Source organism: Grus americana, chromosome 17, assembly GCF_028858705.1.
Source record: "Grus americana isolate bGruAme1 chromosome 17, bGruAme1.mat, whole genome shotgun sequence".
Classification (NCBI taxonomy): domain Eukaryota; kingdom Metazoa; phylum Chordata; class Aves; order Gruiformes; family Gruidae; genus Grus; species Grus americana.
In genome coordinates, this window is record NC_072868.1 from 6,574,938 (window position 1) to 6,593,296 (window position 18,359).

At 39.7% G+C, this 18,359-nt stretch overlaps 1 protein-coding gene across 5 annotated transcripts in view; it reads right to left on the minus strand.

The window, feature by feature from the left end:
* Window positions 1-18,359, minus strand: part of STK4 (serine/threonine kinase 4) — a 47,867-nt gene that overhangs the window by 19,899 nt on the left and 9,609 nt on the right. For 3 of the 5 annotated variants that reach the window (XM_054845031.1, XM_054845030.1, XM_054845034.1), the window contains 2 exons: window positions 16,544-16,730; window positions 3,310-3,467 (listed from right to left, as the gene is read on the minus strand). In XM_054845031.1, the coding sequence (XP_054701006.1) occupies window positions 3,310-3,467; window positions 16,544-16,730 (345 nt within the window). The remainder of the gene's footprint in view (window positions 1-3,309; window positions 3,468-16,543; window positions 16,731-18,359) is intronic. The other 2 variants (XM_054845033.1, XM_054845032.1) reach the window with 1 other exon arrangement.

An 18,359-nucleotide genomic window follows, 5' to 3' on the forward strand; every position in this document is an offset into this window, starting at 1 on the left:
GCTTTCAATAAAATGATTAGTGATATAACACACAACACTCATGACTGGATTATCCATAAATACCTGTTACAATTGGTTTGGCAAGACCGAAGGCTTTCAAGCAGGGTCCGAATGAAAAAAGTGATCCCACTTTAGCCACAAGTGATCATAGAATACTGACCTGGTCAGAGCAATTAAAAGGCTTTTAAAATAGGAATAAGCAAAGGATTTGTTGTGTCTAAGGGCAGGAAACACTGCACAATTGATTTTGCTGTATGTTAGAGTGCTACTGAAAGATTAAAGTGAAAAAATGTATGACATTGTCTAAACAAATCTTCTAGCATTATTAATTTAAGTCTGTGCAACAGTATGTGACTAATATTCACTGGCAAAATTAAATTAAACTACAAAAATTTTGAGATTATTATGGCAATTAGGAATTCTACATACATGCAGCCTGCCCATTAATAGCCTACACCTGCAGCATTTTTGTATTAGTTTGTTATGCTCTTCCTAAAAGCAAGAATTTTTACCCATAATTTGTAATTTTCCCCCCATGTTAAATAAATTGTAATGTTCTTGAAAACATTTTTTGTCATCAAGCAGGGCTTAAATCTTTTGAGATCCTTGTTCAAGCATGGGTGGGGATAAACATTAACACCATCGGGCATTGACTAATCAGTTCATAGTAACTTCTACCTCAGAAATCCAAGGCTGGAAATACGCTGCTGGAAATACACTGGGTTTATGCCACCTCAGACCACAACCAGGACACAGCCAGAGCATCACGGTTGGGAGGAATGGAGTTCATCACCTTTTAGAACAGGATTTCTGGAGGTTCAGCTCTGCAGTGGATGGGGCTGACTTGATCTAACCCTTATTTAAAATGACATTGCCATTGTGATATAAATAGTGTCTTATTTGCCTGCTTCAGAGGAACAATGTTAGTCAAGAAAAGGTCAAATGGTTTTGCTACAAGGAAAAAGAGCAAAAATCTGTTGTAATTTAATACTGACTTTTTTTTTTTTTTTGGAAGACAGGAGACTCCAGGTGCTAGTCCCATAGGAGGGAAAAGAATACAGAAGAGTAGACAAGGCATATTTATCTAGTCTGCAGTAGCACAAAGCAATAATATTTCAATCATTTCTTAAGGCCCAGGAGGAACTAGCATTCACCCAGCACCTCACTGATCTCATCTTTACTTGGAATCCTGCAAACTCTATAGACAAAGCCTGCTCAAACCTGCCTACTTTGACAATGCAGGAATAAGTTCTAGCTGCAGGCAAGTCTAGGACAGATGTACTTGACAGACCTACTAGTGAATGTTTACTTTTTACTCCACAATGATTATTGCATAGATACTTTGAATTAATATAGTATTAGTAAACATGACTTTTACCCATAGCTAGCCAAATTGATCCATTTTTAGCAAAACACGAAAAATACCCAGTTTTAAGTCTTTAAATACATTACACAACCTGAGGTTACTGCTACTAACCCTCAGATAAGCATTATAGAAATACCCACACATATTTATTACGGTTGGTTTCAAGCATTTTTCTTATCCTACAGAAAAGAAAGTAGCTCTGCTACAAAATTTGCATGCAAGACAGGCTAGTATAGTCATACACAGTCGAACTAGAGAAATACATACAGCTGGGAAGTGCAATTTCTACAAATTACTACATGAAGGTGACCCAAAGCCCGATTTATTGCTAGCTTTTATTGCTTGCTTTTATTGCTTCCAGCGCACTGGTAATCTATGCACATGGCAATACTTCAGTACTAAAGGAAATCAGTAAACAAGGTCACATGCGTGGCAAACAGTTGCTTTGCACATTCTAAAAATACTTGTAGGTCCTGTTTGCTAGAATGGCACCGACCTTTCCCTGCGTCATCCACGCTGCCTGTGCTGCTCCTGGGTGTAGCCTGCACCTACAGCTCCTGGTACGCAGGGTGGAATACATCCTACTCAGTGGAAATAAGGGTAATTGCTAAACTTGTTATCAACCAAATTAGAAAGTAAAAGAATTACAGCAAATTTCCCCTTGGGCCATCTTCTGCAGACTACAAAAGACTTCTAAGATATTCCAAACCAGCCCATCCTTCCTGGGAAATACCACACATTGAAAAATAATTGGTTATCATTAAATGAAGTTACAGCACGTAAGGTGAATGAGATAAACGAGTATCTGACTTGACTGGACTTGTGTGTTTGGCCCAGACCCTGTGATACACAGGCTGACAAGTCAGCTTGCAGGTTATTCTTGGAAAACACATTTATGCAGTGGCTTTAAGCCTTCAGGCTAAACATAACATAGTACAAAGGGCTACAAGAGAAGAAACACAGTAGGTCCCCTCAGCTAGCCATCTTTTTCAGTCTAAATAAGAAAATTCGAGATGCAGCAGCAAAGACAACAAAATATATGTAACAGCAGTAGTCTATACAATCTGTACAAAGAGAATGAAAGGCTCCAGCTATTATTCCAGCCTTAAAGTAAAGCATCTCCTCGAGTCGTGACTAGCAGAGGGATTTTGCTTTCCACGCTGCTTTGCGAAGGTGGAGTGAATCTCACCAACTACCGAATGTGGCATGACAACCTGCATCACGGGCAACACGAACAGACATCATAAGGGTGCACAATGCACTTGAAGCAAAGAGTGTTTGCACTGAAGTATCACAGAAAGAAAATGCAGCAGGGGGAACAGTGTTCAGCAGAACATGCATCTTCTGGCATTTTGAACTCAACCCAGAAATTTTCCATCCTAACAAAAATAATTAAATCATAAAATTTATAAATAAAAGATCTTTCTTTGGACTTCTGAAAAGTTCCTGAAAATTCTGAGCATGTGAACCTTAGTTACGAAGACTGAAATTGAGGATTTGAAAGAAAAATGAAGACAAGGTCAATGTTTATATAACAAAACAAAATCCAGTAACAAAGCCTGAGAAAAACAAGGAAATTCAATGGTTCTAACACTATAGATTCAGGATTTGCATTTTCCAACTGCCATCTGGAATCCTATTTTTTTTATTTTAAATGCATAATGGGGAAGTAAAGCAAGATAGCTTGTACCTTCACGTCCTCAGGCTTTTTTGTTCGCTTGTTTGTTTTTAAACAAGGAAAGTATACAGGTAATGACTGGTTATGATGACTGAGAAATACCTAAAGAAAATGAGTTTTTCCAAATGCCCCATCCAAATGCATTAGCAATTAGAATCTCCTCAAGTTTCCATTAGTCTGTCAAAACAAGAAATAATCTTATAGCAGCTCTGACTAAAACTCTTAAAGATTGTCACATTGATTGAATTTCAAAGTATAGACTTACAAATTCATAGTCTCCATCCTGTGGTACTTTCCAATCAGATGAATTTTTTGTCTGGCCAGACACATTCTTCCCAAAGCTATTGATTTGATTCTCCTTCTCCTTCTGCTCAAAATATTCAAGGAATGATGGTCTGGCTGGCTGCATCGTTTCATCCCTCCCTGGAAATATTAAAAATAATAAAAAAAGTTGTTTTGAAAAATATATTTTCAGTTATACTGCCTTACATCAAGCCCAAAAGTGATTTTATTTTTTTATAACACACTAAATCACACAGTACTGCTAAAGTACTATTTTTTCAGTAGTTTTTCAAACATAAAACTGACTGTACAGTGAGAAAACTGGAGAAGGGATGCTTAAAGCCCACCACACAAGCGATTGCAATGCTGGAGGCCTTGGCCTCTAGACCTGCAATCCATCCATCAAAGCACTCTACCAGGTAACCGAGCTTCATGCACTGAATGCTGGAACTAAACTGCGACCGAGTAGAGACGTCGGGTTTTTTTCATCCCAGCCAGGGTGCATGCACTGCAAAACACGCAAAGTTCCAAAACTAAACAGCGTTGTTTTACAAACAGAAACTCATCTTTATATTTCTGAATGGAATAGTACAAAAGCAAGGCTTTCAAAGACCACATCTACCATACAAATATCGCATTAATTGTCTTGGGTAGAAGTAGTCAAGTTCTATATTTCTTGGGCAGAAAGGATTAATTAGTTTGCAAAACTTCTTTTTTTTTTTTTTTTTCAAAACGAGTCAGTAAGTTTTCAAGTTTACTGCCTTAGTTTTCTTTTTTATAAGTTAATTCCTCTGAACACACCTTCTTAGTGGATTACACAAAGAAGCCAGATATATAGATTAACTATTCAATTCTAAACCCCATTTAAGAAACCTGGGGTAATAAGAAATGGGCAAGGGTACAAAAAGAGACAGAGGAGTCAAAATAATCCCCTAAATATGAATACTTTGACTTTTAAGAGCTGGTGCTTGGGAGGCTTATGAGACCTTTCTCAATAACAAAGAGTTCAGCCAGAGTGATGGGAGAAGAAAGAATGTAGCCAAGAGCACAAAGCTTTAGCACAACTAGATTTACATTATTCTCATTTGTCTAAATTATTCTTTAGAACAAGCAGAAGTTAAGAGAAAAGGAAGAATGCTGCTGATCTATTAAGAGCAATGAGCTAGTAAAACTACATTCTCATAGGGTGCCCAGATACGTTGGGAAGTTGGTGGGATTACGGATACGAGCACTAATCTATCCCACTTCTTCCTTCGGCCATCACACCATTTGATTCCCTGCTCGCCTGATTGAAAGCACTATTACATACAAATAAATCTAGCAACCCATTCAGCAAACAGGTTTCCATCACTGAAGGAAGAAACACGGGGTCACAAGTTCCCAGATCAAAGCAGATCCCCAGCGCAGTCTGGAGAGAGGAGGTGGGCTCCGGAAACGGAGGCAGCTTCAGCTGTAGGGTGACGACAGCGCGACAGGGAAGGAAGCGATGAAAAGTGAGAGGATGAAAATACTGATTTCCTAGCGCACACACAGCATAAAAGCCAATACAGGAAGAAAACACAACATTTAACTTCATAGCAAGTCAAGACCAAAAGACTTTCAGTATCTCCAAAGGAAATTTCTTTACTAGTGCAACCGGAACAGCATCAGATACTGCCCAGACTACTCGCACTTGTGAGTTACAGTGCAGCTAATATCTTGTGAGGAGTCTCAATCTAAACGAAGAGGCAGGCTCGCACAGCAAACGTGCTTTAACAGTGCTGCACCACAACATCATGACAGCTGCAAAGGCAGCTAAAGACTACGCACAGCTTAATGCCATTGCGCTGCTCTTTATGAGAAAACGCTTCACAAAAACCTGTGAGCATAATGGCAGTAAGCACTGTAACAATACCTAGTAAAATGTTTTTGTTCTGATAAAATATGGTTCTCTAGACACTGGAGTAGGTTAATCACACTTGAAACATATGTTTTAGGCAATGTTGAAAGAAGGAGTAAGACCAGAGTTAGCAGAAAACGGCATCACAATAAGCCTAATTCTGGACCGTGGAAATAAGTTCACTGTTGAATGCCAAACATTTGAAACAAATATAATCTGTCAGGCAGGCAATCAACCAAATGTTTAGAGCTTCAGACAAGCACAGAGGGGATGGAGCCATCTTTTGAGGGGTTTGTGGGGTCTGCGTAACACCAAGACTCTCCTACAAGAGCTGTACAGAAGGCAGGCTGTCACAAGACCGTCCTCGCTAAGGACACTCAGCAGTGCTTTCCTCTTGAAAAAATATAAGCTACTCTGGAAACCCATTAAGATTTAATCACTGAATATTATTCTTGCACATAAAATTGCCATCCAGTGATCCAGAACTTCCCTGGCAGACATTGTCTGATCCTCAGACAAGTGTATGAATTCCTTGGTCAGCTATGAGATACTTTAGGAAGTTATTTGTCTATAGACATGGTAAATACAGCACAAATTTCCACACAGTATGAGAAATCTTGGCAGGATATTCAGGTTGCGATACTGAGAGAAGTGTGGTTCTACACAGCCTGAAAAGTCATGATGCATTTTGAAAAAGCACTGCATCGTACTGCCTCTCCGGGGTCAGCTAAAAGCTCAAGCATGAACTGAAGTGCTTATACTTTTGCACTAAGACAACTGGAGCAAAGAAATTATTCTACCCCTGGCAGTAGTTCCTCTTTTTTTTTTAAAAAAAAACCCAAAAACATCATCGTACAGAATTAGATCTCGAAAGACACCTTCAGACAGGCTGCGTGAAGGTCAGTCAGGGAACACCTCTGTGAAGTGGAGAACAGATCTGCTGTTGGGAGTAATTACTGGAATACAATAGCAATCCAATTACTGCTAAGTGATAAAACATTTATTTATAATGAAGTAAATACACCCCTCGTATTCTGCTGCAGTCCAGCCTGTTTGAAGCAGGAGGTAAGTTGTTATGGCCAATCAATGCAACGTTCAATGTAGAAACAGAGAAATTCATAACTACCTAGGCTATTCTATACCCAGCTTCCTGACAGCCAGCTGGGGTCTCAGATTTTCTTTTTTTTTTTTTTTTTTTTGTGTAGGAAGCCTGAATTACTCAATCAAGTTTGTACTGTATGTTTTGAAAACAATTGTTTGCAGCACAGGAGACTTTGAAAGCAAGCATTTCACTCCAGTGACATTGGCTTATTCAGTTCTTTTCTGTTTTTTTTTAATTATTATTATTAAAAAAGACTGTGTGCTCATACCAGAGCTTAATTCAGATTGTCACATAAAATAATCATGCTCATTTCCCCACATCTTGTATTTTACCAAGAATTGCAATATTTGTAAACGACTAGTTACATGTACTGAACAACAACCTATTGTAGCAACAGTGAATTCTCAAAAGGCACTTCCAAACCCCAGCTTTATTTAACAAAACCTCTGTTTTCATGCAGAAATGAGACAGACAAAGGAGGAAGCACATGAAGTGCTGGTGGTAGCTTATAATCCTGAAGAGTACAACTGGATTTTCAGGCTGGAAAGCTGGAGGGCTGCAGCAGAAGGCTGCCTGGACACCGAATGGGTCTCTGCCATGCTGGGTGGGAAGGAAGGGGGTTTCTTCAGCCTGGGGAGGCCAGGAGAGGCTCTAGCTGCGATTTCCCACCCCAACAGGCCACCAGAGCCCCGCTCTCCCCAGCGAAAGAATGAGAGGAACGGTCTGAACTGCAGCAAGGGCAACTTAGCTGAACATAAGGAAGAAAGGTTTCACAACAGGGATGGTTGTGCAACGGAGCAGGGCCGGAAAGACTGTGCAAAGCCCTGAGCAACCGGATCCACATTGCACATGGTCCCAGCCATCACGCAGGGAACCAGACCGATGACCTCTGGAGGCCCCTGCCAAGCCAGGCTCTTGGACTCACGCTCCTCACACCCGCTGTCAGACACCTCTAACCTGGCAGTCACCTTAGGCCTTTCAACTGCATGCAGCATTTAGTCACCAGTTTTAGTACTTTTCTACACATCAACATGTAACACTGCATCTTTATTTAGCATTGGTGGGTTTTTTTGTTTAAACTGATTAAAATAGAGATAGCTAACTGACAAACAAAAAATGGGAAAAAGATAGTATAAAATGAAAAATATCTGGAATATAGATCTAAGATGTCCGAAATTTTAGTTGCTGCTATGATCTCAGTAGGGGTGCGTATGCAGCAAGACCGACAAACACTCCTGGAGACAGAAAGACATTACACCAAATCAATTATCATCCCAGCACGACTGGATTTCTTTTTGTCAGTCTTGGCACTTAACAGCAGTGTCATTTTTCCAAAGATGATCTGCTATTAATTCAACACAAGAATCACACCGCTATATCTTTAAGATAGTGATAGCAGGCAGCTGAAGGCAAAAATCGATCACTGCTATTTGCAGAAGCAGATGCTGCTGAAAGATGACACTGCACTAAATGTGTCTGTGCCAAAAAGCATTTAACTTCCTAGTTTTATAGGGTTAGACTAAAATATGAACATTTGACAGAAAGTGAGATCACAAGTGTGGCAAAGAAGAGAAGAGAAGGTCACCCTGCGGTGACAAGAAAGGCTTCACCATGCATTTATTTTGAAACCTAAAGAGTTGCTTGTAAGGATGAGCCATGAGAGCTCCCTGGAGCCATTAATGGTCTACCATTTGGATATGCAGTCATTTTTTTAGGAGCTGTATTAATTACACAAATGGAACACCACAGCTCTACTGGAGCCGGTCCAGCTGACTGCAGAATTGCAGGTTTGGGCTAGCTGTACGAGCCGTGGGCGCTGGGAGGACCGCTCAACATTCAGCCTGCCATGCAGTGAAGAGCAGAAGCCCTCCGCAGAAAACTCACAAGTGCTGTCTGGTATAAAGTCACATCTAGAAAAGTCTAAGAATGTCAGTATTGTTGTGTGTGAGAACAGAAAAAGATGTGAAATTGATTGGTCCAAAGGTAACAAATAGAAGGGGATATTTTGATTTTTAAAGGAGTTTATTACCGATTTCAGCGATAGTGTTACGCAAGCTGGGACAGTCCTTAACTAAAGCACAAACAGCCCAGACAAGCCAGAAGATGACTGGTGGATACAGGCAGGGCACAGCAAGAAGCCAGCGAGGCACCATCAGTGGCCTCAGCGTGCTGGATCCTCTCCTCTGCTGGGCTACAGCAAGGGCACGTTTTAAGGAAAAAGTAAACCTACGTGGTCCCTCCCAAGAAACATCACCTGAGTACTTGAGGAAATGGAAGAGGTCAGTCTTAGCAGCATACAGACCTCCTTACATCACACAAAAGATGACAAAGAAGGAGTCGAGAGCCTTCAAGATATTTTTATTTCCATATGATGCTGCAGAGAAAGTAGAGTTATAAAGAAGAAACAGCACAGTCAATTAAAGCAGCAAGAAACTTTTTTTCCCCCAGCAGTAAAGAATATCCACAAAAATAGATCATTCAGTCCCAGAAATCAAAGCACTCATTTCGTTGATTTTGTCAAATTAGCTCTCACAATTGAAAATTTTCAGAGGCTCATGAGCTTCAAAGGACACGTTCAAAATGAAAGTGGGATTTACAAAAGTCCTTCTATCTATCTGAACAAGCTTGCTGAGTAATGAAACTATAGAGTTTCTGCTTTTCTCTAAAATTGTTCTTCTGTACTCAAACTTGACAGCAGAAAAATCCTTGTTTTGCTATTCTTTCCTCTTGAAAAAGATTGCTATTATCTACCTAGGGTGAATATTCTAGAGTCACAAAGCTTGTCATGAGAGAGAGAAAGATAAGTTCAGGAACACATTTTGTGGTCTCTTTAGTCAACTCAGTACAGTTAATACTTAAAACACCTATTCTTGACGTCACGGTGAGAGATTTCCTCCCTTCTATCACAAAAATTGGAGCTAGAGTTGTGCCTGGGAACAGTCAGGAGATCATGCTACAAATTAATCTACAAAGAAGGTAATGTACATCAACAACAACGAAGTGATCAATTACTATGTTAGCAGTATCAAACTAAAACATGATACTTGGTACATGTATACATATTTGTCAAGATTCCAGGAGGCTGCAATCTTTAGAAAGACAAATGGCCTTGGCTCTGGCGAATACCTGTGTTACGAGAATGAGGTGTCAGCAGCAACAAGATCAAAACCTTTTAAATTGACTTGTGCTGGGAAAGTATCACAAACACCCTGCACAAAGCTCAAGAAGATGCAGCCCTGTGAGCAGAAGCTCTGCAGAGATGCAGTGAAGAGCACTCATGTTATCTTTAAATAAAGCAGAGCCAGAAAGGATCCCCTGGGATGAGCAGCACAACCTTCTGCTATCATAGACAAGATTATATAGTTCCTTTCACAGAGGGATCAAGATCTATTGCAAAGCAATTGGTTTGCTTTGTCCTTGCTGTTGACAGGCTTGCTGTTCTCCTACAGTTACAAACCCTCTCTCTTCCAGTCTGAAGTTTATGGGCAGCCAGCGTATGTGCACTTGTTCTTGAGCAAGCCTCAGCTCTTACGCACTCAAATCACTTTCCCTTAGAGTATTCACCTCCCCTCCTTGCCCTTTTTATTTTTTTTAAATACTTCTAATATCCAATGTTATCTTTCATTTGGGTGGTCTAAATAAGCATAGATCTTTGAGTTCTCACATAACAGGCTTAGTCCCCAGGAGTCTTAGCAAGCTTCTCTCTGTCTGCTTTAGATGGAATTATGTAATTTTAAGGCTTAAAGTGCACACGTATTTAGGATGCACAAAACAGTGCCTGATGATTATGTGCAAGCAACACTTCATTAATATTAAATTTCAAATGGAATTGCAGTTTTATTTGCTTCAGGCTATTTCTTAGAGATTACAGATGAACTTTAGCAGCTGGACAGCATAATTTGTAAGTATGAATAGGACTGAGTCATTTTATGCAGCAGAGCAGAGAGATGCCAATTTATTCAGCCAGAGCAAAAAGTGCTCCATCATTAATGAATTCACCCCATGGCAACACAAGCTGAGATTTCCTCACATTAAAAGCAGACTATATAACACTTCATATCTATTGAAGCTTATGAGGATAAGTCTTCCCATAATTATGGCCTATCTCAAACTAAATCAAAGCAGAACATACGTGACAGGTCCTGCCTTTAAGAAGGAGCTCCTAAATGACCATAAAAATCAATGCTAGGTATCCTAACTAATCTCTTTTAATGAATAAAAGACATCAAAGTCATCTAAGGAAAAGAGTACCAACACTCATCCAAAGCTGTGGTGTATATAACTGAGGACTCTTTCTGAAAGAGGAGGAAATCATCACAGTAATGAAGCTGTTTAAGACCAGGTTACCTCCTTTTGGATCTCTTTTACATAAAAACTCAGAAAAGATTATAAAGATATAGCAGCTTTCTTCCTTCATCAAAAATTTTCAGTGGACACCTACAGCTTTCACCTCATTAGCTTGAATTGCTAATTTAGTCCAGCAACTACAGTACGTGACACAGGCAGCGAGATGTGAAGGTGTGTCAGGAAAAAAGTGAACGTTTTGTATGCTGCATCATCTGGCTCAGGCTGCGATGGAGCTTAATGAGAAACAACCTCATCGACAGGGCTGCAATCTTCAGGTCCAGCACGCTGTGGGCAACAGCTCAGGCTCCCGAACTGGCATATAACCACTTGCTAACACCCTTTCTGTTCATAACCGGGAAACTCATTTGCTTATCTAGAGAGCACAGAAAACAACATGGCAATGAACTTCTTTTTTCCCCCCCCGAAGCTTGAAAATCTGCTGGTAAAAATGAATTTGGTTTTAAACTTCTGCAATTAAGGAATTTAAGAGTTTAGAGAGTCCTCCTCCTTCCTGCTAAGAAGGAAAGCTTTCTCCAGGGTTTACTTTGATCCAGTAGGAAGCAAGGTTATTCTTAGAAGAGACAGGTAGGTTACAGTTTGCCTATACATGCAAATATACGCACGCGTATGGGGCAGATATACTTACTAAGTGCTTTCCTACTACTCTATCTCTTCGTTGAGTCTCCTGAAACACATTTCCTCCTCTATGCTATTCAGGGCTCTCTTAGTCATACTTCCCATCTTCCTCAAGACAATGCTTCTGTCCAGGAAAAAAAAATAAATATCCCCCTACTTTCTACCCCCCAGCCATCAACAAATGCAGTGTTAGGAACAGCAAAAATAGCTGGGTTAAACACATACATCTCTTTCTCCAATTTCAATGTCTCTGAAAATATAAATATTAACAGATGATGAACTTTGTCGTAGCTTTAAAGCTTTGTCAAACATTCAGGACAACCGAAGGTAGACAAGCATCCAACTTAGACCCCAGATTTAACTTTTCTTCATGCTTCACTATTTTAATTGCTCACACACACTGCACAGAAGTCCAGTAGCCCACCACTATTCAAATGGAAAAAACAAACTCACAGCAAAAACCCAACAACAAAATGGCAGCGTATACCACTCCTCCCATCACACAAAAATACCATCCGCATGGCCACACAACCTGATGTTCTTAAACTGTGCTGGTCACTGTTTATGTCAAGTTTGCCAGCCAGGCTGCTATTAAGATAAGAGTCAGAAAGTAACACAGCTAGAAGAGTTATCTGTGAAGATTTATATTCTCTACACCTCAGGAGTGACAGTATAATGCTTCTCACAGTTCGAGAAAAGTTTAATCAATGGAGGTGTTTCTATAAACAGTGTGTTATTTCAATGCATAACACAGAGTGTTTTATGGTCCAATTCTGCCTAAATGGACCAATTTATTTTAAACACAAAAATGAACCACTGGACATTGATAACACTAAGTAGTGGGAAGCTGCTATGAGGAGCTATTGTCTACAGAGAAAACCAGCCAGTACCTTTGACATACACATGATATAAATCCTGACAAGACGTGGAGCTATTCTCTACAGTACCTGCATTAGCTATTTGGATAACCTGTATCCTCACATTTTTGGGCATCTACTGATACTACACCACCTATAGCTACCCCAGCTACACACCAGTAATACTTTATTCAATTATAATATTAATGCAATCACATAAACCTTCTGTCATCCACATTCATTCTGCTGTTCACGTTACAGCTTTTACAGTCATTGCTTTACATGAAAAATTACAGGTTAATTAGCAGAGACAGAACGTTTCCTGAGTCTTGGCAGTAACACTTCTCTGGTTTAGGTTTAAGTGTCACCCACTGGGCGCCTCACAAAGCCACCAAGACCAACAAGCTTACTCTGAATCATTTTTCTAATAGGAAATTGCCAAGTTTGCATTTTAGCTCATTTAATTTGCTAATGAAACCCAATCTTCCCTCTAAAGGCAGAATACCTTTTAAAAAGGACACAACCATACTTAGCAGCATGGACACGGCAAAAGCATAACAAAACCCAACCCACTCCTAATTTTATTATAAGAATTAAGCCTAGAAGTTTTTATTTTAGACATTCACAAGCTATTAAGAATTTTTACCTGCAGATTACATTATCAAGGTAGAGGCAACAACAGCGTTATCAGAGCTTCTGGTCTACCTCTGCACCAGACGCTCTACTGACAAAAACCCCATGCGCACAATTCTTCCACCCTCTCCAAATCCCTCATTCATCTCGACCCAAAAACCAGACAGCCCAACTCACACCACTGTCGACAGTTCTACATTCTCCAGTGTCGTTTTATTTGGTGCTTAAGCAAGAAAGAGGCACTTTAACATAGAAAGTAGGACAGATTATAGTACTAGACAAACTAGATCCTATTTCACTTGGATCTGATCATATTGCAGAGTTCAAGGAAAGCAATATGTTTATCTGCTTTATTATAAAATTACGTTCCACTCTAAATTGAGGACAAACTCATGCCAAGTTTCCACTATCTAAAAACCTACTGCAAATAAAGCAGAAAAAAGCAAAAAAAAGAGTAAAAAGTGTTGCGCCATTTACTAGCACTATATATTCCCTCATAGAAAAATTAAAAAAATATCATTTCAGACATATTCACAGTTCAAAAGTTATTCCAGCTCTCAAGCACAATGGAAACGTCTGTTATTACAAATGATTGTTCATGTATAGTTCTTCAGCTACTTCCAAAGTTTTCCTGGAATAGTTTAACTGCAATCCATAAGTAATCTGTTAGCAATCAATTTATAAGTAAAATGTGTCACAGCACAATTTAGTATCTGCTGTTTCAGGCACTCACTTGAGCGCTTTCAAAATGCGTAACAATGTCATAGCGACATTTTTAATACTGCCTGGATATTTATATTGAGTGCTTAGAAAAAAGCCAAGCAAGTGAAAGAATTTAAACAAACAGAATTACAGCTCAATTGACTACAAAACAAAAACTTCCCCTACAATGTAAAATACTAGAATTTAAGAATGTTTTCCCTCTGAGCCTGAGAAATTATGAATTGATTTATGCAAGAATCACTTTCAAGGCTATTGGAAGTTGTTTGCTAGAGATTTCTAAGACAATTCTGTCTAAAGCGTCATATTTTAATGTCCTATAAACACTTTTTACATTAAAAAGAAATAAAACCAAACAAAAAAAAGTGGTGAAGAGACAGATTTATTTTTTTAAATTAGGAGGAAGGGCTAGACCACCCGCTCAGAAGCCTTCAGTTAAAAAGCCCCAGACACCTAGGAAAGCTAAAGTCTCCTACTAATGCCATGCAACAAAAGAAATCTGAACGTTTTTATTGACCTAAAACAGGTTTTATTGTGAGTCATAACACAAGTTGCCAAGTGAAATATAGACTTCTTTAAAAATATGAATCAATGAAGTTTCTTCAAACTCAGTGGTTTCTAAGCAGGATTATTACATTTATATTTAAGATTACAAAAAGAACTTGCTCCAGAGAGTTCTGCAGCAGGGTGATGAGCTTTACAGTTAATTGAACTGAGTGTTAAGAGAACATGAATGTGGAAATGGCAAGCTGACAAATGGAGTTTTAGGCAATTCACCTAAAGGGCAAGCTGCTCAAAGACGCTGCCTCACAGTGCGTCCAAGAAAAACACAGAACTGCTCTGTGCGGCAGCAAGAATTTCAGCTTTGTGCTACTGGGGAAGGAGGAGAATAAGGCGTTAAGGAAAAGTTTAGTTTTAGTCTGGTACAATCATCTTCATTAATATCAGATTGCTTGCAATCAAGGTACAAGTTATTAGAGAGCAGCAGAACCTGCAGCAGAGCGAGCACTGAGTGCAGCTGGGTTTCATAGACACTACTGTGTGAAACCTGCCGAGATGGAAGCGGTACCGGTGTCAACCATCGCTTGCACTCAGGATCTCAGAATGCTTCCTCCAGAAGGCAGAGCTGCTCAAGCACTTCTGCCGCATACTCGGCTTTGAATACTGATACAGAGCAGCAGTTGAAGAACAGAGTGGTCTTAAGAAGTCTGAAGTCTAAGGGGGGGGTTTAAAATAAAAACTCGACTTTCTAGTCAGAGATCTCGAGCTCTTAGAGCTTGTTCTGGAGCTCCCTCTTGAGGTTAGATACTAGACTATATTGAAGACATTGCTATATCCTCATAACTGATACTACTCAAAATGAGAGTATGTCCTTGCAAATGATTATTATCAAAGGCATCTCCTGAAAACTCTGTACACTACTTTGTACAAAGCATTAGATGCTTTTGAGTTACAAGCGCTGCAATCTTAGGAAGATAAGCACATGTTAAACACAGGAAGATAAACTGAAGAGGCGCTTTACTTACACACCTTTGGTAGCCAGCGCAGGAGCACCACAGAGAGTAAAACCCCTGTTATTGTGAATCGTGAAATGGAACAGTACACAGCCATGATGAGAAATTAACAGTGTTGTCTATTTGTAAAGAAACTGCAACTTCACTTGATTTATTCAAGGCTTTAACATGTCACACTCTTTGGCTGACCTTTTAGCTACTCTAAGCATCCATCTCCTTGCTAGAGCTGACTTCTTCCACAAAACCCGATGGCGTCACTCCATCATCTTTGTTGCCACAAGCTGCTACACTGGCTGACGCCTCTCTGGTTTTTAATGTGCTGAATCAGTGTTTGCCAAAGTTCAGAAAACTCTTTAAACGAGTTCTGCTGAAGTTTCACTCCTGAAACCAGCATCTTTCCACAAGCTCTAGAGGGCCCCCACATGGAAGAAGCTTTCAACGCAGAAATTCCCAAGAAAAGGATTTTTCCAAACTCCTGCTGAGAATTTTTTCCTCTCCCACAACAGCTAAATGTTCAAAATCAGATGGCCAAGGAAGTCTTTGGAAGCAGTGCAAGAGCCAAAAGAACAAGCCTTGCCTACGATGGTTGTTCTTTACTGCTGCTGAGCCCCCACTCAGCACTTTCCTCGGTCCTTGAACAAACATCCATGCTGGCCAGCTGAGTCATCTATGACTACCTCTGCCTCATACTGTTGAGACTACCAAATCTGTGGGAACGGATTTCTAGGAGAATGTGTAATTGAGAAGAGATTCTCTTCTAGTCATACTTTTCCCTGCCATCTCTTTAATCCAAAAAAACCCCACCATTTTTAACGTTTTTCCAGGTCAAGCTGTGAGGCCTTCCACAGACTATCAGGGATCAAAGTCACATCATTTTACATCTTACATCCTATGACAAGGCTTGTAGTTTTAGCAAGCTTTTCTGTTTTGAGGCGGACTGGATTTCAACTTGAATGTCTCAGACCAGCGATGCACAGTTTATTCAGTCATCCTTAGTGATTAAAGTAACACTACAGAAATATGTAAGCCTGGAGAGATGCTGTCTCCTCCCCCTGCATGCTTAGCTGTGCTTAAAACGTGCAAGATATTTGTCATTTCATAAAGGTAGCCCTTAATTTGACGCATCAGTTCCGAAACAGATTTGCAGTTTTCAGATGCCAGGTTATAGCCAGATCACCTTCTAAAGCAGCACTATTTTTTTTTTATTAACCCTTTGCTAGAGTCTCCCTCCTCTACATTCTGTGAAAAAGACAAATAGACAAAAAAGCTAGATTCAGATCTTAGCACAGAAATTGTGCACTACTCATCAGCTATACCAAGTGCAAGACTAAAAAGAATGGCTTGAAACTCAGACCTAGGAAGGGTCTCTCTTCTCTACTGCCAAAGGCATTGACCTAAAGAGTTTTAGCTCCCTACAACCAAAAGCCATCACAGTAAGCTACCAAAAATATCAAAGCAGGTTGGGAATACATATCATAGCCCACATTAGGTCCTAAGTAATATTCTAGAAGTTAAAGATGTTTTCTTACTTTTCATGGTGCCCTCCTCCTCTTCCTCTTCTGTGTTTATGACCATTGTACCCAACTGGGATTCCAAGGTGCCATCATGTTCTATCATTGTGTTGGCTCCATCACTCATTGTGTTGACAGCTCTTATGGTACCAGTTTCATCTCCACTTGCCCTCACCATGGTACCTGAATCGCTTTCATCTTCTTCCTGTACAAGGATGCCATAAATACATTTTTACTGATGGTGGTGAAGTCCCCTGAAGAGTGTCTGTATTCAAGGACACTGGCAAGTCTTACTAATTCAGAGATTTTTTACAAATACACACGGAAGCCAACAACATTTTATTTTATGCACTTAGTTCTCTCCCTGTCATCTCCAAGCACATAATGAAAAGTCTTCATACTCTCCTGCCAGCTTCATAAATAAGAGAACAGATAAATAATCAGCAAAAGCTTCTCAATGCAACTTGTATGTCATTGCTGACCTGGTGAACGGTCTGTAAGAGTAGATTACAATACTCATTCGGTCATCAGTGTTTCTATTCATGTTGTCAGTTTTAACAGTTGACCTAAACTCCCTGTCTCAAGTGCTACAGTTCACTGAGGAGTCGTTAGTTATTAGACAGCAACAGGTCTAAGTCTAGAGTGCACATGGGCCATGGAAAAATGATCATCCTATTTTTAGGAGTTTGTCTTTAGCATTTAGGTAGTTTTATTTGCTATAAACTTCAGAAGAACTGAAGAAAAATTAACTGAATTTGCAAATCTTTAAAAAGAAATGAAATTATCAAAGTCTAGTCATCGTTGTCAGATAAAAAGTATTTCTTATCTTTCCATTTGTTAACAGGTACTATTAGTATAGAAGTTTGAATTATTGTTGTCAAGTCTCAAGAGGTTTTTGCTCCTGCAACAAACTCTGGTAGGACAACTTCCTGGCAGATAGTTACGCTAGCCAGAGGTAGTAGTTTCATTAGGTGGTGTGTGCTTCGCTAAGTATATATTGACTAGGAGTTCATGAAGAACAAGGTCAAAATTTCCACAATCTATTTAAATAGTTTCTTGGAAATGTGGACCAGCTATCTGACTGCAAGAACAGAAGTCACTTCCTAGGTTTACAGGAGAGTTTTTAGCATCTCACCTTGGATGAGAGGCTCGTGTTTTGTTATAAGGATGAAGTTCACAGTTCTTTAAGTCTGACCACAGTCTTACTGATCTGTATTAGTGTTAGAGGGAAAACACAGGTCTCGCACATCAAGCTGTAATACTCCATCTCAATGTCATTGAAAGGAAGAAGTACACCCCTCCGCATTCTTGTGTTCCATGCATTTTATCTGTTCTGTCAAGGGTGTCTATATAATTTACCTCCCAAGCTAAAAACCAATAGCAAGAGGAGGAGAAAACTATATGAGATGTTAATGGAGAAAAAGTAATTTTGTGTGGAGATGAGTGAGTGAGAGGAAGTAATAAATTTGTTAGCTACACATCATTTAACAAAGGACTACAGCAGAAATTTCCATAGCACTTGGAAGTGCTTCGTAACACTTTTCTGCTTGCAGACACGGAGTAGAGAAGCTTCGGGAAAAACACAGACGCTGACAGAGACCACTCGACTCCACTACACGGACACCATCTCTCAGCAATGTGACTCTCAATCAGTCAGAAACGAAGGAGACAGGGCAGGGACAATACTCTTAGAGTCAACATCATGGCGACACGACCAATAAAGTTACTTCCACGCTGAATAAATAGGTGGACCTAAACTGGAAAACTAGATGAACAATGTCTTCAGCATGGATATTGCGGACCACTCTAACCTCTGAAAAGGACTGGCATACAA